Genomic DNA, 26257 nt, shown 5'->3' with positions numbered 1-26257 from the left:
TGGTTATTATTTATAAACTCAGCCCTCTTGGACCTTTTGCTGTCATATTTACCCATGCCGGGAGTTCATGCAACACTCATCTATTATGTAGCGTGTTATTTTCGGCCTTGCGGTCGGCTGCTTAATGATCCATGCTGGCCCTGTCCTCGCCTTCCGCCGCGGCCCACCACGCCACAAGGACAACTACATCAGAACCTCACCTAACCACGGCAACGATTAACTACTATATGGTACGACCTAACAGACGCAGCCATACTATATACTATTCAACAGTCTCAAACCACTTCGACTGCACATCTACTTCTACACTATATTTACATATCCTTTAGAAACCTCAACTCCGCGATTCCGAGCTAGACGACAAAGCCACCACTGTGAAAGCGACACTTTGCAACGAGAAAATCAAGAGAAACTCCTTAGAATAACGAAGAACCAGCTCCCCTTTCTCCTCCTCCTTTGGAATCATGTAGCTATCCACAACCATGGTGCTTTTTCTCGCCCTCCCAAGTTTCTATTCCAGAACCTCTCCTCAGCGCAAGAGCACCACATCGAGCACCGCATCTAGCACCGCATCCTCCACAAATGAACACCCTGTCTCGGCAAGTACCCTTTCCTCCATCTCGAAATCCCCTTCTTCATCAGCGACGCCCGACAAAGCACCAAAGCCACCTCCTGCCGCTGCTGCCGGCTCATCGACAATCACCGAAGCCCTTCGCGGAAACCCATTTGGCATAGTTTCACGAACAAAAGCGCCTAGCAATGTCGCAGCCGGCGAAACGATCGAAGAGGAGAAAGAGCGTGATCGCCGCGAACTGAACGATGCGCTGGCTATGTTGGCACAACTGTTTCCCGATGTGAAGATTGAGGTCTTTCGCGAATTGTTAGTTAGATTCGATGGGAAGAGCAGGTTACATGTTTGTGTAGAGCAGCTGTTGAGATATAGGGCTGAATGGGTCAAAGGAAGATGGAATGTCCCTGAGCTGGATGCTAAGGCTAGTGGTGGTGGTGGTGTTGATGGAGCTCCTGGTCGAGGTGCCATGGCAGTAGACGGGAATGGGGATGCGCACGGAAGAAGGAGGAGATGGATACCCCATGAAGAGCTGTTTCAGAGCGAGGAGTACAAGGCTGCGGTCAAATCGGCCCTGTCTCTGGAATTCCGTGTTTTAAGCAGAAGTGCCATCGATGCGGTGCTGGCGGAGGTTAATTTCTCGTACGCCCGTGCCCGCCCGACGCTGCAGGAGCTATCCCGCAAGAGCTGGCGAGTGACGTTTGGGAATATATTTCCTTTCAAGAGGAAGAAGGAGAGGGATGATCACCCGCTCTTGTCTTGGGAGAGATTGCCTGATGGGGAACTTATGCCCCGACTAAAAGAAACTGGTTGCTCGGAACTTAATCGGGAGCTGCATGATACATATCTGGCCCCATTACTGGCTCGGAGAAAGGAGGAGCAGGAAGCTACTGGGCTGAAGCTCGCAGAAGAGCTTAATAAATTCGAGGCAGAAGCTGCAGAAGCCCTTTACGAATGCGATTGCTGTTTGTCAGACGTTACTTTTGAGCAGATATCTACTTGCTCAGTCAACTCGCATATTATCTGTTTCCATTGCATCCAGCGCACCATCCATGAGTCCCTCTTTGGACAAGGCTGGAGCAGGTCCATTGACCATGAAAAGTCAACGCTACGATGCCTAGCACCTATGTCAGAGGGCATTTGCGAGGGTACTCTGGACCCGGCGATTGTGAAACGAGCGATTCTCGCTGAAAAGACCGGAGCGGAAACATACCAAAAGTTCGAAGATCGCCTGGTTTCGGAATGCCTTCTGAAATCTCAGCTAAAACTGATCCGCTGCCCATCGTGTGGGTATGCGGAAGTAGACCCCGTTTACCATCCATCAGCAAAGGGGCTCACTTGGCGCTTCCGGCGGGGAAGCCTCCTTCCAACAATAGCTACGATAATTTTTGTTCTCGATTTGATACCCCTTCTCATCATTCCAGTTTTATATTTTCTCCTATTCAACCCGTCAATGATATCCACCATCCTATCTTCCTCGCTGCGGAACATTTGTCTTAAGACCCGCCACCAACGGTTTACTTGCTCAAACCCTGCCTGCAGCTCTGATAGCTGTATTACGTGCCACAAGCCATGGCAAGATCCCCACCGCTGCCATGAGCCTCTGCTCCAATCTCTCCGAACAACCGTCGAAGCTGCCCGAACAGCCGCTATCAAACGAACTTGTCCAAGGTGCGGCCTCTCTTTCGTCAAATCGTCTGGCTGCAATAAACTCACCTGTGTATGTGGGTACTCTATGTGTTATATATGCCGCAAAGCTCTAGGTCCACCACTTAGAGTAGCTGGCGCCAACAATATCCTAGTCGTTCGCCCACCACGACAGCCAGCACAACCTCAGAATCGGCGACCCTGTCATGACATACTTCAAATCAATGGGGAAAATGCTCCCTTTGACGACTATGACCTAGATGGGAACTTAATAATGAACATGCCAGCCGACGAGAATGGCCACGATGACGACTAATATAATAACCACAACAATAACAATAACGAAACTAATCCGGCGGAAGACGAAGAGCCAGAGGGCTACAAACATTTCTGCGAGCATTTCCGTGCCAACCCCGGCTCCCGCTGCACCGAATGCACCAAATGTGACCTTTACCTCACCGAGGATGAGGAAGCTGTCGCACGACTTGCGGGCGAAAGGGCAGAGCGCCAGTGGCGCATTAGGCAGGGTCTACTCAATTCCTCATCATTGTCGTCCCAAGGGGTCACTCTACCCAGCGATGCCCTTGCAAAGCTTTACGATATGTCTAGTGGTAGTCGTAGTAGGGGTGGTGTGCCCCAGTACCCCGGGTATAGAAGCCCTGTCGCCGGGCCGCTGGACTGGAATTGGCAGCTCGACGCAAGTGATTGGAGGAGGCAATGGAAGTTTTGGATGCGGGATATATGGCGGAATGGGAGGTGGAAGGGCGAGGGACAGTATATGATTGATATGTTATTGGAAAAGATAGTTGTTGTTGATTTTTAGGGAAGATTTTGCTTTTGTTCTCTTTGTCCTATTTCCTCTTCTCCTATTCCCCTCCCCCCTTCCTCTACTCCTTTTCTAATGATGTTTTATACTGTGATATACGTTTGATTCGCCTTCTGTTTTCTTCCTCTCTTTTTTCCCCCTCAGTGGTGCTTTGTTCGCTTGTCTCCCGCTATCTAGCCAGGTATGTTGGGATTATATGACGTGAAAAGAAATATGGAACTGGACGCAATTGATTTCCACGAGTTCCTTTCACCTCTATAACTATTTAAATTTATACGACTGCTTTTTACTTCAATTTCCTGTTCCGTGCAATACCATTCAATCTCCACGTCATGATGGTCATGTGACGTAAATTCCCGTGTACGTAATCGACGCAAGTTGTTAGACAACAGCAATAACTACTGCAACAAAGCTCTTCGCCAGCATCAATCAATGTTTGTTGACTATCTGCAGAAGTAGTAGTATATTCGACATTATCGGCGGCGGAGCAATTTTGAGGTGTTACGGTATAATACGATTCGACTGAAGAAGACAGGGAATACTCCTACTTCCCGGAACATATTAAGCTCGAAGCTCCCGGTTTGCTCCAAATTACCTGGAATTGCTGAACGAAGAGTAGGAAGAGGTCCAGTGGCATGCGATAGGGCATTTCCAGGCTTTGGCGGAGTGTGTCTGAATATACGGGATGGCGATCACGGCCAACGGGAGTGGCAGCGGCGGCGGCGGCGGAGGAGGCGGAGGGGCGGGAAGTTCCAGCACGGACAGTCCGTTCGTCATCGAGCACGACGATGATTCAGTATTGGATAATGATTACCTAGAGGGTGGAAGTAAGTCTTTTTTTTCATATATTGTGTTTATCTTCTTTACCTCCCGGCAGTCCATTTTTGCTACATTCTTGACAGAACAGTGGAGATGAATGATATCCAAATATCCTTCCACAAAATCCCCCATCCCATATAACCTGGAAACGAGGCGCTTGCCCGCGAAGGAAAAACACCCTCAGCTAACCAAACCCCTCCCCCGTCACAGCCATCGAAGCCGACAATCCGGCTCACAGCAACGAACCCACCACCGACCGCACACCTCTAACAGGAAACATCGCATCCTCCTCCTCATCACGCCCCAACATCACCGGCTCCTTCCTTACATCCTCCATCCCCGGCGAGGATCGGCGCGCTCCACAAAACACCATCGACGAGACTGTCTGGGCCACCTTATCACGCGACCTGCTGGCCGTCTGGGAGAAAATGCGACAGGTGTTGTGGCCCAAGTATCTGCTAGGTGGCATGTTGGCGCGCGGGGGAGGGATTGGGGCAGCGGAGCGTGGGGAGGCCAGCGGATTTGGCAATGGCGTCGGTGGAGGGATCAGGGGATTGGTGGGGAGGTGGCCGGATGCGGATGTCGTTCTCCAGGGGGGGATGAGTGAGGGATTGAGGGATTGGGATCTTTGGTGCGTTTGTTGTTGTGCAGCGGCGGTGGTTATAGGGTTGCGTGTGGATTTGCTTACTGACGTTTATGTGGGGTTATTATAGGGGACCGTTGATTTTCTGTTTGTTGCTTAGCATGTTTCTATCCATGCGAGCGCAGGGAGATCAGGTCAGTTTGGTCTTCTCGGGCGTCTTTTGCATAGTATGGATTGGAGAGGCGGTTGTGACGATGCAGATTAAGTTGCTAGGCGGGAATATGTAAGTTTCCCCCCACCATTTCCTTGCGATAAATATCATCCCTGATAAATACCTACTAACATCTGGTGAAATAGATCGTTTTTCCAATCCGTCTGTATAATCGGCTACACTCTTTTCCCGCTCGTGATCGCTGCTCTCCTCAGCGCCTTAGGTCTCCCCATCGTAGCACGGGTCCCCGTCTACCTTGTTCTGATCGCCTGGTCACTGGCTGCGGGGGTGAGCATCCTTGGTGGGTCCGGTGTGGTGAAGAATCGGGTGTTAATCGCGGTTTATCCACTATTTGTATTTTATATTGGAATTGGGTGTTTGTGCTTTATTAGCTGATCTTATTTTTTTATCCTCTTTTTTTTTCTCCCCCGGGTATTGTGGTGATTGAGGGAGGGAATCAAGGTGGTGTGTGATCTGGTAGGGGACGTGTTGAGATGTGAGCTGCTACAGGATAGCAGATGGGATTGTGGACGGTGATGATGTCTCTTATTTTGTTATATATGCTATGGCTGCGGGGATCTCATTTTTCCCAATGTATACTGGATCATAATGCTGTTTTCCCAGTTGTGGGGAGTACTTCTCAATTCTGTTGTTTCTGACCAACCTTTTTCTTCTTTTCGAATGTGAGCCTGTTTATCCGCCAATGTCTCTTCTGATATTTTCTGTGAGATCGCTAGGAGGCTGTATTATATACATAGATGCCCTGAGATCCTGCGTTTGAAGTCATATTTGTTGGGTACCTCCGTTTCATTGTTGGAATGCGTCATCTTCTCTGACATTCTATATTTTTATTGATGTATATAAAAGAAATCAAGGAGCATAAAGGATCCTGTCACAGAGCAATCGCCGAAACAACATCCATCAAAGCCAGCAAAATTGCAATACAGTTTCCAAACGAAAGTCCCAAGGAACCATTCGGACAAACATACTGCGTACAATGACCTTGTCAGACCCTCTGACTGATAGCAGAATTGATAGCAAAAGGATAAAGCTTTAGTTCAGTTCTTTCTCTTGACAGAAGAAAGTGGTGGCGGTCTGGATTTCTATTTGTTTTGTTTTTACTAAGGCATCTTCCTGACATCTTGCAATAATCGGCTCATTTGTAACATTTGCCGGATCTCCCCCTGCTGCTGATGTTGTGTTGATGGGCGCTATCCTTGCGCTGGGCTCTGGCCAAAATTTCAATCTGCGAACCTTAAATTCTCGCGGCCAGCACAAACAACCACTACGACTACAACAACGACAACCACTACGCGGTTCCTACAGTTTGAGGGCAAGCAGCACGGTCTCGGAATCATAATCTGCTTCTGCCATCTCATCAGCTATACGGGGTACTTGTGCGGAGCTCCATCTGAGCAACATCCAGTGTGACCTCGTTGGGCAGCCGATCCCCGTCCGCACTAATCTGCTGGGCCCCACGTACCGAGTCAACACCACCAAAACTGTGCCACATCCCCAGACTTCCCGACTCTGATCAACAACGACCAACCCACCGTCGTGAGCACGCAGAGGATAACTACCCGTATCGATACAACCTACCTACCCGAACTCGCTGGGTCGACGAAGGAGAAAGACACAGATCCGATATGGCTTCAGAGAAACACCAGCAGAATGGTGTTCTAATCGGTGAGGATACCAGTAGTACTCCACCTGCAGCCACCGATCCGGAGCCTCGCTCACCCGCTTTGGATATCGTAGAGCCGACGGACAAGGATTCTCATAGCCCATTACTCCCAGGCACGCAAGGTACGCAGGAGCGGGGACCCATATCTCCACTAGAAACTCGGGATAAAAGAGATCTTGTCTCCCTCTCTGACTCTAAAAATTCTGAAGCTTCCAATACGGTTGACGTCGGCACCCTGCCTGGCCCACGACTTACCCCTCAACAAGGTACGCGAGACAATACATCTTCTCCAAATATTGCACGGGAGCGAAACGGGGGAGATGGACAAAAGGCCCGGCCCCAAGAGATGTCGCATCAACAGGCGGAGGAAAAAGCTACAGACAAAAATCACGTTGAAAAATCATTTTCTGACACAGATGAAGGTCCCACTCTCCTGAAGAAAGACAACGGAGCTCACACGGATAATGATGCGGCTGAGCTCTCAGAAGGTACGAAAACCCAGGAGCCAGAGGAAGTCAAGATAAATTATCCAGCCTCTGACGAACAAAAAGATGGTGCCGGTGAACGACCTGTCCGTCAGAAACTCAAGGAAACCTCCATTGCCGGTGTGCCTCGCCCGAATTCCCCAGAGGACCACGCTATGGCGTCACAGGGAACCCCTGTGGCCAGAGCAGATAGTGTGAGTGATACAAGTAGCGTGGAAGGGCGGGGGAGACTCCGGAGGAAACGATCATTGGGAGATATGAATGAGGATGAAGAGCATGACGAGGCGGCGGGCGGAAAAAACACAGACGAGACTGGCCATCGACGGAAGCGGTCAAGGGATTCTAAAACGGACGATGAGAGCAGCGACAACCAAGGGCGCTCTAAGAGTAAGTCGACGACAGAGGATAAACATGGCATGACAGATGATATGGATGCTAAGGATGTCACTAATAAAGGTGGAATACGTACCCCAACGGAAGAGCTCAAGAGCACGGAGAGTGATACTGCCAATCGCATTCTCAGCCCCAAGAAGAAGCGTAGCAGAGATCAATTCGACAAGGACCATCTGAAGCCAGATAGTATGGGCGAAAAGGCTGAGGAAGGGACAGAAAATGCCAAATTTAGAGAGCCCTTTGATAAATCCAAGGCCATGTCAGCCAATCGCAGAGTAGAAGGCGAGCCGGAGAAGAAGCGACACCGTGACGATTCCCAAGATAGGAGCTCTCAGGTAGACTCCGATCTAGTTTCTAAAAAGGTTTGTAAATATCACTTCAACTCTGGTATTGATTTTTAACTCCAGCCCCTTTTGAATATTTGGTTATTGTATATTTACAAAGCACATCTCCGCCTGTAGGCCTCCTCGCTGAATCCGTTTTCCAACACTTTGAGCGTGTCCGCTTTCGCTTCTATGGCATCGAAAACCCCCCAACTAACATCAAAGGACAAAATGGAAAAGAAGGAACAACCCATGACCTCCGCATCTGCTTTCGCCTCATCAAAATTAGCATCTTTTGCCAGTTCAGAGAAGTCACCGTTTAGCAGCCTTGGGGCTGCAAATTCCTCAGCACTGAAATCTGCACCTCCCGCTGAAACCACGCGAGGCAAGGAACACCCATCAACCTCCTCTTCGGCTTTTGCAGCGTCGCCCTTTGCAGCCGCCGCTGCGTCATCCCCGTTCGGTGCTCTGAGCGGTGGTAAATCCGGGTTTGGTCGGAGTGGGTTTGCCACTGGCTTTGCTGCCGCTGCACCAAAGCTGGGTGGGGGATTAGCCGCTTTTTCAACTCCTACAGGTAGCTCTTCGGTTTTGGGAAATTCCTCAAAGTCGAAAACTTTGGGGGCTGCTGGCTCTGCGCATGAGGATGGTAATAAAGTAGAAAAAGGGAAAGGTGAGGACGACGATAAATCTACCTTTGAAGGTTTGGAGGAGGAGAAGGGGGATGAGAGATTCCATGAACAGCAGAGTATGTTGGATCCATTCCGGCCCCGTTGTTTTCCTGCTGACAGTTCACCCTTTACAACCTAAAAATTGATCACCCCGTGTACTTTACTAACTGCTCCATTCTAGCTGAAACGGGTGAAGAGGGCGAAAATACAATTTTTTCATGCCGCGGCAAGCTATACCATTTCAACGGGAAGGAATGGAAGGAGCGCGGCGTTGGTGTTTTCAAAGTCAACATCAGGGAACCGGTTAATGATGGTAACAATACGGATGGATCTGAGGAAGAGCCGCAGCCCGGTGACAACAAAACAGATGAAGAACATGAAAAGGAAGAGAAGCACAAGGCCAACGAAGACGAGGGTGTAGAACCGAAGAAAAAAACAGCGCGGGTGATCATGCGGGCCGATGGGGTGTGGCGGGTAATCCTCAATATCCCTGTTTTCAAAGGCATGAAAGCTGGCGATCCGTCCGGTGGCCCTCCGAAGGGGAAACAAGTGCATTTTGCGGGATTCGAGGATGGCAAATCTGTCCCTTTCCTCTTTAGGGTATGTGAATCTCTATGTCTGTCTAGTTTTGCTCGTTTCTTTTATGGCATATATATCTAACTCATTTGTGCTGTCTTCAGACCGGAAATGACGACATCGCCAAGCAACTCTATACTACTCTCCATACCCTCCAAGCGAGTCTATGAAATTGGGCTTTTTCACCCCCATCGTTTCTCTTTCCCTCATTCCACTTTCCAAGTCCCCCCATTCCATTCACTGTTGCCGTTCTCTTTTCATATCTTTTAATGTTCCTTTTTTGCCATTACTAAAACTGAACGCCGTGAATAATTAACCCGTCTGTTATAAAAAAAATTGACCTTGCGTGTATTGAAGGGTTCTATTTTTAATTCTGATCACAGTTCAGCTCTTAATTCTTTCTTATTCTTTCTTAAGTTTTACTCACCCGGTTATGGTCGGGAGGCCTACCTGCTCTCGCAATGCGACTCCCTTTCTTTTTTCTTTGCGACAATACAACAACTCGAGAACGTCCTTCCTTTACTAATATTTGTCCTTATCATTTTTTCGTTTCGTTTCACGTCATGAAATAAGATCCATAACTCATTCAGACGAAGTCTTGTGTGGTGGGGGAGCAAGGATGAATCGAAGACGAGGAAAATATACCTTTTGGGCTTGCAATAGCATTGATTTCATGTCGCCTGGTTTTTTTCTTTGGGTTTGTACCTCTTTCTCTACAAGATATATCCGCCTTAGCCTTTTGCTTTTTGATCTCGTCTCTTGATTCTCCATTCTCTAACAAGCAGTGCTTCATTCCCTCTCTTTTGTTGTCAAACAATAAATACACTTTCAGTCTCAATTCGATTTCCTTCTCCCATAATACTTCTCCCTCCTTCATTTTCTCCTTCTCTCTTTTTGCTTTTGCGATTCGTTTTTACACTGAGATTGGGCCCTTTTTCATCCTCTCCATTTCTGCGGGCATATAGACGTAGCTACGGACATAAAAATGTTGATATCCAAGAAACTTTAAAAACGCAACCGTTTCTTACCAACCGGCTGACTAGCAAATTTATTCTATAACATTATTCAAGTTCTATTCACACTCTACATCATTCTAGCAATTATTTATTAAATTTTCGAACGTGTGGAGTGATGAAGTTAAGCGGCGAATTCGAAGCTACTTCCGATTTGGGCAATTAGCTCAGTTGGTAGAGCGTTCGCTTTGCATGCCTCAGACTGCGAAAGGTCGTGATTTCGATTATCACATTGTCCAGTTCTTTTTTTTTTCGTCTTTATTTTCTTCGTCCCTACTATGGTTTTCATCTTCTCGGAATATAACGGGCAGGATTTAAAAACCTGGCAGTTTCTTGCATGTATAATCCTCTTGGAAGAGGGTTTAAATTAGTACGTATATCGGTCACATGACCACGCGTTTTCTGACCGCATTCAAGGCCAGCTTGAGCGTGATGGGCCATCATGCAGGCTACATTTGAGAAGGATGCTGTGTATTGAATGATGCGACCTCCCCGCGTTCAAGACATTCCGAACTCATGAATAATGGATTGAAGAGGAAGGCAAATGCCTTAAATGATGGGGAACACTGTGCCACAGAGGATGGGTCTGGATATCTATCTCGTTCTCCAGAATTGCCAGGTGAAGGACAACGAGGAGATGTGGGAAGAGTGTATATGAGCCCTTCAGCAAGGCTACCGGTGGAAGCGGCAACCACTACCACTCTCCCGACCAAGACTCACGATGGGCCGAGTGCCGCTCCATTGCAGCCGCCCAAAGGCAAAAGAGGACGACGCTCTGCATCCTCATCCTCGAGGTCTAGTAGCACCTCTTCCCGAGGCCGGCCGAAAAAATCACCTGCTACTTCTACTCCGCCTATTCCATGGCCGGAACCTTTCAAACTCCTCGCTCAAACGCATCGCGCCCTCAACCTTGTTTACACCTTCTGTTCCGCGCGAAAGCACTTTTCGACAACGTTTGATAATATCAAAGCAGCTGCCGAAGCGCAGACAGGCGGACGTAAACTGAGTGTTGAAGATGCGGCCAGGGTCAAGGTGTTGATTCCGCGGTCAGTGAGATTCGAAAGTGTTGATAAGGGAGTTGTAGATCTTGTCGGAGTGAACGAGGCCAAAGGCACAGGGAAGATATGGAGAGATTTGGAGATTGAGGGGATGGGTCATGACGCCGAGGACAGCGAAGGTCTAAATCCAGATGGTGGCGGTGACGTGTTGATATTTGAATTTGTGGATGGGGATTTGAAGAAAGATCCCCAGCAGAATTCTTCTCGTAGGAGATCGAAAACAGACGACATTAGAGTTCCTGTCTACAGCCAGAAACACATGGTGACTCTGATTGAGAAACGAAATAAAAAATTTTCAGACGCTGTTGATGCCTTCCTTGCTAAGTGCCAGGATGAGGATGTCGATCCCGTTGAGAAGCTGGAGGCTGATAAAGATATGTACGTTCCTGTATTGCCTCGCAGCGGTGCTAACACCCCTGCAGCAATGAGATTGCCGGCACAGATCCCTAAAGAACGCGCAACTATTGCAGAAATTATTGCTAGTATCAGAGAAATGGAATGGTACACTGATCAGATAGTACCCGATGGACATCGGGTCTTTGACCCACAGCCAGCCGTTTACGGTGATCTGACATTTGCTCTTTCACAGAGTCTGGTCAACGCTCTATATAACACCCGAGGCATTACACAGTTCTATTCACACCAGGCGGAAGCCATCAATAATCTCCATGACGGGCATAATGTCATTGTTTCTACTTCAACAAGCTCAGGGAAGTCCCTTATTTACCAGGTTCCAATGCTGCATGAGCTGGAACAGGATCCTCACAGCAGAGGGATGTACATCTTTCCGACAAAGGCGCTTGCTCAGGATCAACGCCGAAGCCTAAAGGAATTACTGGGGTATATCGAAGGCTTAGAGCATTTACTCGTGGAAACATTTGATGGAGACACGCCTATGGCAGATAGAAACGTAATCAGAGAAGAGGCACGGATTATTTTCACCAATCCGGACATGCTACACATTACGATATTGCCTCAAGAATCCTCTTGGCGGACTTTTTTGAAGAACTTGAAATATGTAGTTGTGGATGAACTTCATGTTTATAACGGTCTTTTCGGTTCACACGTTGCCTTCATTATGAGACGGCTACGGCGAATATGCGCTGCTGTTGGAAACCGCCATGTCAGGTTCATATCTTGTTCAGCCACGGTTGCAAATCCCGAAGAACATATGAAAACAATATTTGGGATTGATGATGTGAGATTAACAGATATCGACGGGTCGCCCTCCGGAAGAAAGGAATTTATATGCTGGAACACTCCGTTTCGTGATCCTGGAGACCCATCTTCTGGTCGTGGTAACAGTATCCAGGAGAGTTCCCGTTTGTTCTGCCAACTGATCCTGAGAGGTGTACGCGTGATTGCCTTCTGTCGGATTCGGAAACAGTGTGAATTGTTGCTAGCTGCTGTTAGAGATGAGCTTAAAAGCCTAGATCGAATCAATGTCTCGCGATTTGTGATGGGCTATCGTGGCGGCTACAGTCCGCAGGATAGGCGAAAAATAGAGCGAGATATGTTTGAGGGGAAATTACTTGGGATCGTCGCCACAAATGCACTCGAGCTAGGTGTGGATATCGGCTCACTCGATGCTGTAATAACGCATGGATTCCCATACTCTATCTCAAATCTGCGCCAACAAAGTGGGCGTGCCGGGCGTAGAAACAAAGACTCTGTCTCTATTCTCGTCGGTGATTCCTACGCAACTGATCAATATTACATGCAAAACCCGGACGAACTCTTTACGAAGCCCAATTGCGAACTTCAGGTGGATTTACGGAATGAGTTGGTACTTGAGGGTCATGTCCAGTGTGCTGCTTTCGAGATGCCAATCAAGTCGGACGAAGATACTGAATACTTCGGTCCACAACTCCACGAGTTTGCATATACACGACTTACCAAAGATAGCTTAGGTTTTTACCATTGTCACGAACGATTCCGCCCTCACCCTTCGAAATGCGTTGCTATTCGAGACACTGAAAATAATCATTATGCAATCATCGACACAACTAACAACCGAAATGCCGTCATTGAAGAAATTGAGGAATCGAGAGTGATTTTCAGTATCTATGAAGGAGGTATTTTCTTTCACCAAGGACATCCATACATGGTTAAGGAACTCAATACCGACAAGCGCTTTGCCCGTGTCATCCGGGTTCATGTGGACTGGACGACCCAACAACGCGATATCACGGACATCGATCCCATCGAAACCGAAGCTATAAGACGCATCAGTAGTACGGCCAACACCAAAGCCTTTTTTGGCGCTATCAAAATTCGAGCGATTGTCTATGGCTACTTCAAACTGGATAAAAAGGGTCGAATTCTTGACGCTGTGGCGCTTGATAATCCGCCAATTGAAATCCTGAGCAAGGGAATGTGGCTAGACGTCCCTAAACAAGCGCTGGATATCTTGAAGACCCGCAACCTTAACGCAGCCGCAGCCATCCATGCCGCGGAACACGCCATCCTGTCTCTCATGCCAACATACATCATCTCGTCACCTGGCGATGTCCGCACAGAGTGCAAAGTTGCTGTCAAAGAATTAGGCCCAAAACACCAACAAGCGATGAACAAAACCAGATCCCAAAATGTTAAACCTCCTCCCATACCTGCCCGTCAACGCCCCGCCCGACTAACTTTCTATGACGCCAAGGGCGGGTCATCGGGCTCTGGAATTGCTGCGAAGGCATTCGAATTCGTCGACAGTCTGCTCCGACGGGCACTGGGGCGGATTGAAGCATGCCAATGCACGAGTCCGCAGGGGTGCATCGAGTGTGTTTGTGATGAACGGTGCAAGGAGATGAATGTTGTCATGAGTAAGGCTGGCGCTGGCGTGGTGCTGAAGTGTTTGCTTGGGATAGAAGTTGATGTGGAAGCGCTGCCATGGGGGGAAGATGTGCTGGGAGAGCGCGGCGTTGCAAGCGACGTGGTGTCAATCCAGGAGGGGAAGGAGTTGGCTGGGGGCTTGGAGACTATTGTTGAGGCTATGGAGGTTTCGGCAAGGCCAGGTGCTCGCGCTCGGATTTATGGGGTGGAAGGGGTGGTTGAAGGATGAGTTGAGATAATTACTTTGATATCTGGGCTTGGGCATACATGTGGATGAAGCTTTTTTTTTCTCAAATATACTCTCGATCCCGTTCGTCATCCTCTAACACTTTATTTGTCCTGTATGTGCCCGTACCTTTCTTTCCCTGCTTACCCTTTTTCTAGCTAGAAGTCTAAAATGGTCGAACGTGGACGGATGTAGAGAAGGATAGTGATAGAATTCGAAAGGGAAATGTGATAACTGTAAAAAGGTTATTGGAATGCTCAATTCTTTTGATATTTAATTCCTTCATGATTTTAAATTTTTATAAAGCACAGTCAAATTAACGCATTCCGCACCCGGTTTGATCGAGTTACATTCTGGATCACTTTGTACCACAATACTAAAATTAGTTTGAGAAATGACTTTTTTAAGAGAAATATACCTCCCTATAACTTATTAAATTATGTGTCATTGAGAAAGTAGTGAAATAGTATTTCATTTTTGTATCCTTTACATGATTTAATCACTTTTTGTATAAACATTTGATATTCGTTTAGAGTTTGCAAAAAGAGACACTTAAAGGTTCAAGTTTTTGAAAACTTAATCATTGGAAAGTTGAGAATTTTTTTTAATCACGAAAATAGTAAAACTATAAAGAATCGTAGCTAGTTATCTGAAGATTTGAGAAATTTCTAAAGTGTAACTACGGAGCATGCTTTCTCAAATTAATAGGATGATCATTTTAACTGAATGGTGAAGCCCTGTCTTGTTGTTTTACATACTATCGATTTTAAGTTTTAATGGCAGGTTTTAACTTTTATACTAGTTACTGCAGATTGAAGTTTATAGAAGTGAGAAACTTGATGATTTAATGATTTTATTTTTTTTTAAAAAAAAAGATGGGGGGTGTAGTACTACTGTACAGGATTCATTCATTGTGATATCATCAGCTGGAGAAGAAAATTGGATCTAGTCAGCGAGTCTTTTTTTCTCCTTTTTTTTATATATATATATATGCACTAAATATATAGTTACAAGAATATACAAAAAAACGAAATAGGAGATGGAAACTAGGTACATTTCTAGCTTACATATCTATCAGCTTATGGATATTAATGTCCTTCCTTCCTTCACTATCAACGGAAGGACATTCCATGTATGTTACGGGGATTACCTACCCTAAGGATCGAAGAAGAGCGGGCCAGAGGAGGGAGGGAAATTGAAGTTTTAATTTCGCCTAGGATCTTCTATTCCTAACTAAAAGCGGAATTATGTACGTGACATTAGGCTTGCAGATCTCGACTTAACTTGTCCCTCCTCGCAATTCCGGCTGGCATTTCATGTATTTCGTTGCTGGTACTCCGTAGTGTTCACTGGGAAACAATGCTTCGACAGAAAGGAGTAACCCTCAAACAACAGAGTCATTTGCGAGGAGGGGGGCATTTTCATGTAATGGATGGAACTCGTGTGGTTCATTTCCACGTCTTGTATTCATGTCAAAGGGAGGATGGAGGTTCAAATCCAGGTGTTTGGTTGGTAGATCGATTCTATATCGATACATACATGTATATGAACCTGTGTGTTGGCGGAGTGGCAAGGTGAACCTTCTTTTCGCCACGTCAGCCTCCGATCAAATCCCGGCCCCCATTAAAAGCCGAGAAGTAGAATCGAGAAAGAGAATTTAGAAGAGGGGAGGAGAAGAGAGCTGCTGGGGATACAGGGTGCTTAAGGTAGTAATAAAAAGACGAACACCTCTTCTCCCTCGCCGCGTGCATACCTCCAAATAAGAATACATCGGAAGCCACTCTGGCATATGTCTTGTAAAGGTGTTAAGGAGTGGGTTCGGATGGAGAGTATAGCCCAACCGTAGTAGGAGGCGTGAGTGTGTTGCTTGTGCAGCTTCCTGAACTACTAGTGTCATCTATGGACATTCTCCAGAACATTGTCTTCAAATCACGAACGTCCTCCCGAAATGTGTCTCGGGGGTTTAACTCGCGCTCACCGGTCCATTCACGGATTTCGCGAACTAGCTTTGGACATCCTTCATCGTTTCGGAGCCACCACCATCTCAGTTCGGGCAGTTGCCATAAATCTGCCATTTTGGAGCGGAATGCCGATGGATAAACGAATCTGGATGGAAAGGGGATTTTAGTAAAGTGAGTGAGAGAAATTATCCGGCTGCGACAGATTAGCTTACCCAAATTGTTCTACCTTGGCCAAGAGTTTCCGACACCACATGATATGTTTTTCATCACTGGGAATGAACAGGGTGGAAAGAGCTAAGGAGGATTGGACCTGTATAATCCAGTCTTTCGGTCTATTGGGCCACCGCTCCATAGTTTCAATAAGACCGCAGAGCTCTAATGCGTCGCTTTGCAATTCTGCAAGGTCCAGCTGCTGCAACAACAGGCCGGTTTGGTATTTATGCATCATTCTGGTACCAAGAATGTCAACCAGACAACAGTTGACGTCCCAGTATGATTCGTCATAGATCCTGCCTGGCACGTAAGGATCCACAATATCATCTGGCCCAAGAGGCACCTTATTAGGGAAGGACATGACTAGGTGATCTGGACTGGCCAAAGAATTCCATGCTTCTTGTATTTTGTCAAGCCGAGCAGTGATATCGTGGTTTTGGCGTTCAAATTCTTCAGTTGAAATAAGCATTCGTGACGCATTTGCAATCAACGACGCCATATCCATGCCAACCCTCCTAGTGCGGATGGCACATGTGTAAAATTGTTTGTTGATGTTTCCTGGATCCTTAGCTTCCTCTTCGACGGCGAACGACTCACACGCGATATACCATTCTGGACTCAAAATGGCTTCGCTTCCGGCTAAAATACCGGACACGACATCAAAACGGGCATACCATAAGAACATATAGCGGCGGAACTCGTTTTCATTAATTTTTTCTGGGGTATAAAGCTCGGTGAGCATACGTTGGGCGGCTTGATGGTGGTCTGTAACGCTCACCCAGTCACCTAGGTATTCCTGCGATCTTGGTTAGAACGAAAGGGGAAAAAGTCTGAACTAGAAAGGTGACATACTTCGAAGGTTGCTAACTGAAGAATCGTCAGCAACATAGCATCATGGTGCGTGCTGTTAGTGCTGAGCGACTTCAGTAGGCCTGTTACTGATTTGTTATAATATTTGAGGAAGGTGTAAAGTTTGCCATTAGGATGTCGGATGGAGCAAATATATGCTGAGAAGCCGATGACAGCGTACAGCAACGGCTCGTATTGCACAGCGTACATAAGGAGATCTTTAGTAATAAAGGACTGTGCGTCTTGTCGCATAAAATAATGGCGAAATGTTATAATGTGTCTATGATACGCCAGAAAAAATTGTACGTCGTATTTCAGCTTGGAAACCCCAGGTAAGTTAGAAATTTCCTTCAAAGAGCATTCGAATGTTGCCGCTTCATTACCACATCCTGAAATTGTCGAGATCATATCGCTTATGGGAAAATTATCTCTTCCATGGGCGTCCGATGGTGATTTCGGAGGCCGCCCTTTCCGCCGGACTAGCGATTGGGCACTTTGGCTTCGAGAAATAGTAGCTCTTGGTCGGGATACTGGTGGTGATACACTACTGGGATGATCTTCCTCCTTAAGTTCCTCTTTTTTTTCGGTGCCCTTTTTCCAGCTTTTTCCAGTACCGCCATTATTTTCATCCGAAGATTCACTCTCTGGTATAGTTGGAGGCTTTTCAGCGGCTCCCAGATTCGTGCGGCTTCCTGTTCGCCTTACTTGGGGTGGTGGGTAGACGCAGTCTCTCTTTCCCTTGCTACACCCTAGAAATATAGCAAAACGAGTTAAAAAGTAACTGGAGCTTTTAGTTCGATGGGTAGAACGTACTGTCACAAATTGGATGAGTTTCATCACACTGTAGATGACAGATCAGCAACCAATCTTGAGGCGCGTGCAGGAGAATAACAAAGAGCAAAGAACAAACCTTCACTCGACGAGAACGGCATGTAAAGCATCCACTCCTTGTTCTTTTGTGTTTCCTTCGATCACTTGGTGCGGATGCCATTTGGAAATGAGCATGGGGGGTCTCCGGAGGAGGCATATGAGGTTGATGGGAATAATGCCACACGGAGTTGGTGTGGGGATATTGTGGGGTTGTTAGTATATCTGGATGGGCGGCAAACTGGGCAGCGGCATGCGTTGAGGGTGCATCGTAGCCTTCTGCAGGGCCTCCAGGCGGAAAATATGAACTCATTCTGATTTTCAATTGTCTGGGCGCCGATTAGAAACACCGTTGATATTCCCGGGAGCCGGGACTTCTAGAAATCTCATATCTTAGTCCACAGACACTTTGGCGCGTCTTGGTTGCACAACCCCGGTATAAGAAGGTGGAAAACGATGGAACAAGCAGGACCGGATCGATCGATCATACAAGCTGTAGCAAAGATGCTGCCAGCTTACCATGCAGGTGCGGTCAAATGCGGCCAAGTGCGACGGAATAATCAGCAAACGAAAGACCGTCAAACATCGTTCATGGGCTAATCGCAACGACCGCTACCAAAGGCCCGAAGAGCAGTGCCACCAGGTTCTTTCTTGCCGTTTCGTCCGACCAAAGGAAACCTCCGAAATTTATACACTACCAGGGAATAAAGGAGAGGGTGGTGTACTCTGTGAAGCGCTTGGAGTTGGAATAACGATAGACGGCTGGCCAAGCGCTTTAGTGTTGGGCGAGTTTCTGATAGATGTGTCTGAACTAAAAATGAAAAGAGAAAGGTTAAGAAATATGATCATAATCTGGCGTTTAGGAGTGAATTCCAAGGCCCTAAGTTAAGCTTACTGTCCTGTAAGCCCGAGGTTGTTCAGTCTGCAGTGACCAGGATGATTGGAAGTCCACAAGGGGAACACGGGGAGCGTTCTGTGCGGCTGTGCCGCTATTGTTGTTGCCGCTGGTTGGACTGGTTCGAGGGGCCCAGAAAGAGATGTCGACTGGCTGTGGGTTGAAGTGGAGCAGTGTATTAATAGCTGATCAATGGTTGAGCCAAGTCACAGGTGGCCTCAGAGCAATGCAGCCTTGCTGCGTCGGCCTTAGGCCCTTTTGGCCAAGACTACTAGTAGTTGGCTGGCGAATAATAAAAGTATCCTTGGGGCTTCTGGAAATGACAGACATCAGCTCATTTTCTTCCCAACATGAAATCAACGGTCAGTACGTTCTTGGGGCGGGCATCATCGAACTCCTTGCCAGTCGAAACAAATCGAAGTTCACGTTCCAATATCATCCAAGGCTTTGGTCACTCAAGAACGGTAACTTTCAAGGTTCCTTCATTGAACAAGTGGTGGAACGTTGAAAGACTGCCGATTCAAGGCAAGACGGAAGTGCACAAGGAGATCCATAAAGTCCTCTTTTGTACCGCAGCAATACTCAGTAGAAATAGATAGCAGGACTCGACTATGAACAAACATCCTTTGTTTTTCTCTCAGGAGTTTTCACCGACTTAGCTTGCAGATGTGTATACATTGAACTGCACCATAACGTAGCACTATGTACATACGTTCAGGCACATGTATGTATGTATGTATGTATGTGTACATCCGTAGCATCAAGGTGTACCTGCACTCTCGCATCCAGTAACCAATAACAAAAAATGGAAAATTGTCGGCCACGGTTCCAGGCGATCCAGGCGTGTTTAGGTTTCTGGAGAGCCGGACGATCTGGAAGGTTGTTCGGTGTCTGGTCCCGCTGCGGGACTAGCGGATCCTGTCAATCGACCACCAGCCGCAGCAGGCGGCGGCGAACTCAGCACGCTCAGCATCCACGAATGAGGTGTGGTAACGTTGCGATTGGGGCGTGAAAAAGCGGAATAAACGAAGGACTCGAAAAACAACGGGGGTACAGCGTGAGGATTTCCCTTCTGCCGTTCTTGTCGGGTACTCCTCTTCTCGCAGAGATCAAATTCTGCCCTCGGAAACTGCGAAGTAGAATCTATTCCCCCACTTAGGACATCGTCCTTTTTAGCCTTGACGCCAAAGGGGGGGCGCTTGATATCATGAACCAACTTTCCAGTGGGTGAGCCTAGGTTATAATTTTCCAATCCCCCGGAGTCCAATAGCATCCAACCTGCATGGCAAGCCGCATCCAGCCGGCAATTTAGGGTTTCCAAGGGAGGGCGGTCTCTTGGAAAGGCTGGTCCCAAGACGGCGGGGTTGCTGAGTGATCCCTATGAACGGTGCAGCACCATGGTTTGGGATCCCACATCTAATCAACTTGGGAAAAGTCAATATTGTGCAACAGTCAAGCCACGAGGATGGCGAGTGAAGATTGATAAACACAAGGAAGGGCAGGAATTTACCAACAAAATTAGGCTTCGAAGACGCCTGACCTGGGTTTTTTTTAAGTTCATGCCACAAGATGTAACCCGCATGCCTCGCTTCCACTTTCAATTTTCATGCTTAGAATACATCTGTTATTTCACACAGCTCTTATGTCAGATAGCAGTCGCTATACAACGAGCGAGCAGGGTTTGTCTTTGAGCAGCCATGAAGGCAGAAATCTTTACGTACCAGAGATTATTGAAGGATTTTACTGGCAGGCAGAGAGATGGAGATCCCTTCATTTAGAGAGACCAAATAACGACCTATATTGTAAAGATTTTATAGAGCTCTCACAGACTAATGAATGGGCCAAAATTTCTATTCCATATCTATATATTATTGGTGTGATTGATTATAGTTGAGACGCAATTTCAATCTTACCTATCTTCGATTCATTTTATCCTCGGATGTGGTTTATCAGGGATATAATTAAGAGGCCAGTAAAGGAGAACTTGGAAGATATGAAAATATAGTAACGATATAATAAATAACTTATATTTATATAATATACAACATTGAATGAATGAAAGTGAAAAAGTGCCGTGGGTTGTCATAGGCCTACGGTCTTCCGAGAACAACATCATCAGACCGTTAGTTATATATCAGACAAAGATCAGCCACAAAAAGAAGAAGAAGAGAGACTCTCATAAGCAGTCTCGTTTGTTTCGCTCGAGACAGTCTCTCCGGAATTTCTGTTTGAAGAGTAACATAATAACTTAGAATGGGCGCTCAGCATCGATGTCCCAAGCATCATCTTGATTTTTCTTCTCAAATCACTTATTTAGAGAAAAAAGAAAAAAGAGAAGAAGAGAAGAAAAGGAGAAAGAGAAAAAGGAATGAAAAAAAAAAGCTAAGAGAATCTGAGCAATGTTAGAAGATAACTACTCTGTAAATATTGAAAAGCTCCGTACTAGTTAACTAGAGCATTCCCGCAAACGTCATCCGGTGCTGCTCCTCAGGGAGAGTGGCCGAGAGGTTTGTATGTGTGGCGCAGGCCCTGGATTTTAATGCCGGTGTGCTTAGCCGGCCGCATCCCCACGGCCCATGGATGGACAATAGTCCTTGCGCAGGCGCTAGAAATTCATATGGCAAAGGATGTTGTTACATACAGCGTATACCGGTTGGCAACGCCGCTAAACAGGGGCAATCCTAACAAGTCAGGCACCAAGAGCCCGTCACTTATACTGTGAGGACCGGATTTATTTGAGCTCCTGCATTGGGATTTCCTTGAAATTTCCAGCATGCGCAGGGATATGTTCGAGTTTACGCTGCGTATGTTTATTTCATCATGATTAAAGTAGCACTTCGCTGAAATAATAAAATCTCCCCCAGAAAACAGGCATGGAAACTTGTTCTCGGCAATTGTCATGGACGCCGCCGAAATGTCGCACATGGATAAAGACAGGGGCACCAACGGGCCGGGTCCCAGCCCTGGAGATTTTCCAATTGGACAGCTCGCAAGGATAGTCCGTTCTGGGAGCCGAGTTAACACCAGGAGCTCGGTGTGGAGGTTCCAGAAATCAGAACCAAGGATGTATAATCAGCCGCGACGTGAGGGCCAAACGGATACGTGTGAAACGTCAATAGAGTTGAAAAATCTGGCTTCCCGGCAAACCTCAAATTGAGTTCCCGGGCGTGCAGTTGAACGTGGTTTCAAGCTCAGGGCACGGTCATATTCCACCCATACCGCGCCAGTTATTCCGCAGTACGGGAGGCAGTATATACTCTTTCAATGAAGGTTGACTTGGACGGCGGCAACCTTGGACGCTCATACCACCTGTGCTAATTTGGTTAATTAACGGCACGTACATCTTATCTTGCCTTTCGCTTAGTTTGACCGTTTTGAGACGCTGAGCAGGTACCCATACCACAATATAGGTTGACCGTGCATCCAATGAAATGGGTTTAGTTTAGGTGTACTACACTGTATCTTCATTGTTCATATTAGGAAGGAGACTTTCTATTTATGACGTGATGTTCAACGGGCCTTGGACCGCGGAATTGAAAACGCCTTGTATCAACATTTACTGTGTCAATATCAAAGTTTGGCCGCCATCGCAGTGCCTTGTAGGCTTACCGAACGCGGAATACGTGGCTCTTTATCGGCTTGTGAAATTCCAAAAAAAAAAAAAAAGAAAAAAAAAGGATTCTCTAGAGGTCCTTTTCGGAGTTTGCTGATCCGGAATGTGCTGACTTTCAAATCTTCAAAATTTCCAAATTTGGAAGGCCAGGCAACGCGAGGAAACCTGCTTTTAAAGGTCCAGAGAATATAAGTCAACTCATTGCCAGAAATGAATGCTCTGCCACCCCCTGTTCTAAGCTGGGGGGAAACGTGCAACCTCCGTAACCTTGTCATGGTACGAAGCCAAAAGGCATAAGTCAACGCTAACGTGTGCGGATTCCAAATAAAGTAATCCCCTTTTACGGTTCAACCCCATACGATGTACCTTTTTTTTTTTTTGTCGCCCAAGCCAAAAAAGGCAGGTTGGGAGAATGGCAAAAACCAGATTGCCAAAAGAAGTTGCCAGCGAGGAATTTCAGCGTTAGCGTGGTGGCTGAATTGGCAGTGTTTCTTTGGGCCCGCCCCTTACTATCCATCTTGGACACCAACCCTCGAGCCTTGATTGATACTCCATAATTGCAACTAGCTTGCCTTGGCTTTGCTCAGGGTCCTTCGAAGGCTGCTCATAAAGTTCAACCCGGACATGAGCCGTGTATGGCAACTTTAAACTGCTCTGAGGGTCCAGCGAGGGGCAATAATTAAAGCCCGATGTGGCAGATTCCACTTCTATTTTCTGCTCCAAATCCCGACGGGTTTTGCTGTTGAACAGAAATTATTTGGCGGGGGAAATTCGGCTAAAGCGCCCATTTTTTCGGCTGAACACAACTTTTCACAACATTCCCCTCCCCACAAAATGCGAAAGGAACAACATTTATTGCTACCCGAGGGATTTAGCACGCCAGGCCGCACACAAACCACAATCCTGGACTCTCTTTCAATTTAAACGCCAAGGAACGAGGAGGCGCAAAAATTCAGTAGTTGATGTTTGGCAGAGTATTCCGTACTCCGCAGAGAAACGCTGTAACTATAGATTATGACATGGATGCATAGCACGTGGCAGTCCAAGTCATTGGTCCCGAGCCCATAGCCGCCAAAGATAGCTAGCTCAACCATACTCGCTCCATCCTCCGTAACCTGTATAGCTTGTTATTGGACGTTTCAGACCAACAATGCAACCAGTGCGACATGTGAAAATTCCACAGGAACAGACTCACTCACCCCGTGTGAAAGTGGCTTGCTCTAAAATAAATTATCAACGCCTTTTTCCCACTGACTATACCTTAATAGGAAGATTATGACTTCGAAACAGGTTGCAGGATTGCCTTGGACGACACACAGACATTCTCCCATCCCCCTAACAAAGCGCGGACTATCCTTACAGCCATAGCAACACACGAAGTTTCAATTTTCCAATTCGAGATCTCAATCGAGGCTTCTTGAGGGGCAAAATGGAAAACTAGCTATTCCACAATACATGATAACCGCACTCCACCCCTACAGGAATTGTATTGCAAGTAAGTGTATGAGAATTTTCAAGAGATAGGAAACAAGGCGTTTGTGGAAGGCAGAGAGGGTTGTCGTCTCAAGAATATTTATTCAGTGGAGTAAGAAATTCCGGAGCCGTGGGAGGTTTTGAACAGAACTTTGTGTAACCCAGAGCTCCTACGCAATTTCGTGTGACTCTCTAGCTGGCACGGAGTAGTATTTATTATTCTTGGTGGTAGGGGCGATAATTTCCCAGCAGAAACAAGCCCTCAGTGTCTCTATACGGAGGACCATCTCAAAAGTTCTTTCTCATACTAAAAACACCACAAAAGTCTAATTTGAATATAGTAAGTGTTCTCTATCATACAATCTAGATACAAAATAATACAATTATACTTCTTTATATTCATTTTCATCTTCTAGCTCTATAATCTTTTGAATATGAGTATGAATCCACTCTATTCATGCTTGTATCATCTTCTGTGAAAGATTTTGTCAATACTGCTTTCACATCTTAATTTCTTCTGTCTGACTCTTTGATGCTGTGATAATCTATAAGCAAGCATCATGAATCCATGATCATCAGATTATTCATAGCAAAATATCAACATAATCATTTCTTAAATGATTGTACTTATAGTGATATCTATATCTGTGGGTACAGTGATGTGACTCAGCCCACAGCAGGTGTGATCATTCATCTCATCATCTATACATAGTACACTGCAACTGCCTGCTGCAATATAATACAATACATCTCTTGTGTGATTTTGTGCTTCATTCAGAGTCAGCAAGATTCTATAGAATTAAGGTCTGAAGAATTACTTGATCAGAGCATATATATCAGTATTAGAAGTCATCTTGACAAGTAATTTAATGAGAAATGAAAATATCATCTCTACTACGGAGTATGATGAAGCAGACTTGGGGGAAATTCAAGTTGGTGGTGTTATATAGTGCCTTGGCGGGTGCCTTGGCGGGTAAGAACTTTTGAGATGAACCTCCGTATGGTTTACGAAATTTCTCGACCCTTGCATTGGCTGTGAGTGCAGAGACAGAGAGTGATTTTAACAATGTCCTATCATGCGAGAGGGCCCGTTGAGATTCCCCTTCCCGCCTACCAAATCTAAGACTAAAAACCCCTCCTTGGAGTTCACTGATCCTGGATATATTCCTTGTGATGGAGGTGGAAAGGTTGACTGCACAAGTAGGCGTGGTCACGTGGAATTCTATCGAGCGATACTGGGACAGAAGAGTTCAATCACCACCACCAGCGCCATGCTGGTAGTAGAGGGGACGAACCAATCTAAACCCCCAACAGATACCAACATTTGTTGACCTGCAACTACGGGATGTGGAACAAATGGCCTTGTATACACGAGACATATCAGGGGAAAAATTACCGGACCTCAAATAATTCCCGGCTTTCACCGTGGAAGTAATGAGGGTGGACGCCTAACTTGACCACCAAATCTTCAGAGATTATGCGTTTGATTGGTATGCACGGAGCTCTGATTTACAAAATATATTTCTAGCGTGCCCCACCTCCATAACCTCACGCATTGAATTTCTCAAAATTTGCGGCTAGTATTAAAATTGCCTGGTCTGTGACCCGTACCTCCAAGTTTTACGCATCTTGGAGAGATCCACTGCGTATATTCTGGCGCATAAAAAACTTATTTAAGAATTACTCCTTGCGTCAGCAAATGACTGTTGCTGGCCGTGTCACTATGTAGCATGCAATCCCGGTTCTTCTTTCCATCTTCACAGACAAGGTGTTACCTGGTTTCAACTACAAAAATTTACTCGTATGAAACTTGTTTTAGAAATGTAGTATTCAGCGTTTGCATATTTTCGGATAAAACTACTCCGTAAGAAGTGACATGGATGGCTGGCTCCAACTAAGGTTAATATAAATTCTAACCTTAAATTGTTGTTGGAGCCTCACTGACAAACCCTAATCAGATATCCCAGGAGAATACAATGATACTGTATCGAATGATGGAATGAAAGCAAGAACCCCCTAACTTGAAAAGAAAAGAAGCTCAATCGTGTGTTAGAGATAACTATTTTTGAAGCTTTAACATTTGAAGTGCTAGTTAACAAGCTTTGAGAAGATTAGATGGAAAACTCACTTTTAGACTGTGATACAGATTTTGTACAATATTTTAGTTATCTCTCATTTTGCTTTGATTAAAGTCATCAATTTTAGAGATTAGACGCAAGTCAAACATTACATAGATAGCTATTATATCACTGAGTTCTAATAGATTATATATTATATTTATTACTAGATAAAGCTACAGAAGAGCTAAGTAAAAAAAAATTATCAAATTCTGAAAAGAAGATGTATTTTTAAAAAGCTTTTCATAATAGAAAGCTTTAGATATCTCAAAAAGAACTAAAGCTTATAAGATTATAGCTATCAAAGATAAAGATATAAAAGTATACGATAGTCATACATCATTATGACTCTTCGAAATACTG

The 26257-nt window shown here is 46.0% G+C and overlaps 8 protein-coding genes and 1 non-coding gene across 9 annotated transcripts; 7 read left to right on the top strand and 2 right to left on the bottom strand.

Annotated features, from left to right (window-relative positions):
* Positions 1–482: 482 nt before the first annotated feature.
* On the top strand, positions 483–3337 carry HCBG_07162 (uncharacterized protein; the record flags this gene model as incomplete). The annotated part of the gene is made up of 4 exons (XM_045434211.1): positions 483–1858; positions 2070–2239; positions 2326–2418; positions 2578–3337. 4 exons carry the CDS (start codon positions 483–485, stop codon positions 3036–3038), a joined length of 2100 nt encoding a protein of 699 aa, XP_045285002.1.
* Positions 3338–3726: 389 nt separating this feature from the next.
* On the top strand, positions 3727–5050 carry HCBG_07161 (Yip1 domain-containing protein; the record flags this gene model as incomplete). The annotated part of the gene is made up of 4 exons (XM_045434210.1): positions 3727–3868; positions 4071–4491; positions 4574–4726; positions 4801–5050. The coding sequence occupies 4 exons, from the start codon at positions 3727–3729 to the stop codon at positions 5048–5050; spliced, it is 966 nt and encodes a 321-aa protein (XP_045285001.1).
* A 1250-nt stretch (positions 5051–6300) lies between these two features.
* HCBG_07160 (uncharacterized protein) lies at positions 6301–8953 on the top strand (the record flags this gene model as incomplete). Its single annotated transcript, XM_045434209.1, has 4 exons — positions 6301–7578; positions 7678–8284; positions 8389–8807; positions 8888–8953. 4 exons carry the CDS (start codon positions 6301–6303, stop codon positions 8951–8953), a joined length of 2370 nt encoding a protein of 789 aa, XP_045285000.1.
* A 999-nt stretch (positions 8954–9952) lies between these two features.
* HCBG_11066 lies at positions 9953–10035 on the top strand. The gene has a single exon. It is a non-coding gene; the product is annotated as a tRNA-Ala (tRNA).
* Positions 10036–10312: 277 nt separating this feature from the next.
* On the top strand, positions 10313–14158 carry HCBG_07159 (ATP-dependent 3'-5' DNA helicase; the record flags this gene model as incomplete). Its single annotated transcript, XM_045434208.1, has 1 exon — positions 10313–14158. The coding sequence occupies one exon, from the start codon at positions 10313–10315 to the stop codon at positions 13907–13909; it is 3597 nt and encodes a 1198-aa protein (XP_045284999.1).
* Positions 14159–15103: 945 nt separating this feature from the next.
* HCBG_07158 (uncharacterized protein) lies at positions 15104–18109 on the bottom strand (the record flags this gene model as incomplete). The annotated part of the gene is made up of 6 exons (XM_045434207.1): positions 15104–15489; positions 15660–16012; positions 16080–16876; positions 16933–17678; positions 17743–17770; positions 17840–18109. 5 exons carry the CDS (start codon positions 18107–18109, stop codon positions 15712–15714), a joined length of 2142 nt encoding a protein of 713 aa, XP_045284998.1.
* Positions 18110–18316: 207 nt separating this feature from the next.
* HCBG_07157 (uncharacterized protein) lies at positions 18317–18966 on the top strand (the record flags this gene model as incomplete). Its single annotated transcript, XM_045434206.1, has 3 exons — positions 18317–18627; positions 18660–18846; positions 18904–18966. 3 exons carry the CDS (start codon positions 18317–18319, stop codon positions 18964–18966), a joined length of 561 nt encoding a protein of 186 aa, XP_045284997.1.
* Positions 18967–19538: 572 nt separating this feature from the next.
* Positions 19539–20090, bottom strand: HCBG_07156 (uncharacterized protein; the record flags this gene model as incomplete). Its single annotated transcript, XM_045434205.1, has 2 exons — positions 19539–19969; positions 20078–20090. 2 exons carry the CDS (start codon positions 20088–20090, stop codon positions 19539–19541), a joined length of 444 nt encoding a protein of 147 aa, XP_045284996.1.
* Positions 20091–21464: 1374 nt separating this feature from the next.
* HCBG_07155 (uncharacterized protein) lies at positions 21465–21848 on the top strand (the record flags this gene model as incomplete). The annotated part of the gene is made up of 2 exons (XM_045434204.1): positions 21465–21495; positions 21556–21848. 2 exons carry the CDS (start codon positions 21465–21467, stop codon positions 21846–21848), a joined length of 324 nt encoding a protein of 107 aa, XP_045284995.1.
* Between the last annotated feature and the right edge of the window lie 4409 nt (positions 21849–26257).

This window comes from Histoplasma capsulatum, assembly GCF_000150115.1.
Source record: "Histoplasma capsulatum G186AR genomic scaffold supercont2.11, whole genome shotgun sequence".
NCBI lineage: Eukaryota > Fungi > Ascomycota > Eurotiomycetes > Onygenales > Ajellomycetaceae > Histoplasma > Histoplasma capsulatum.
This window is presented reverse-complemented; position numbering and strand designations above follow the sequence as displayed.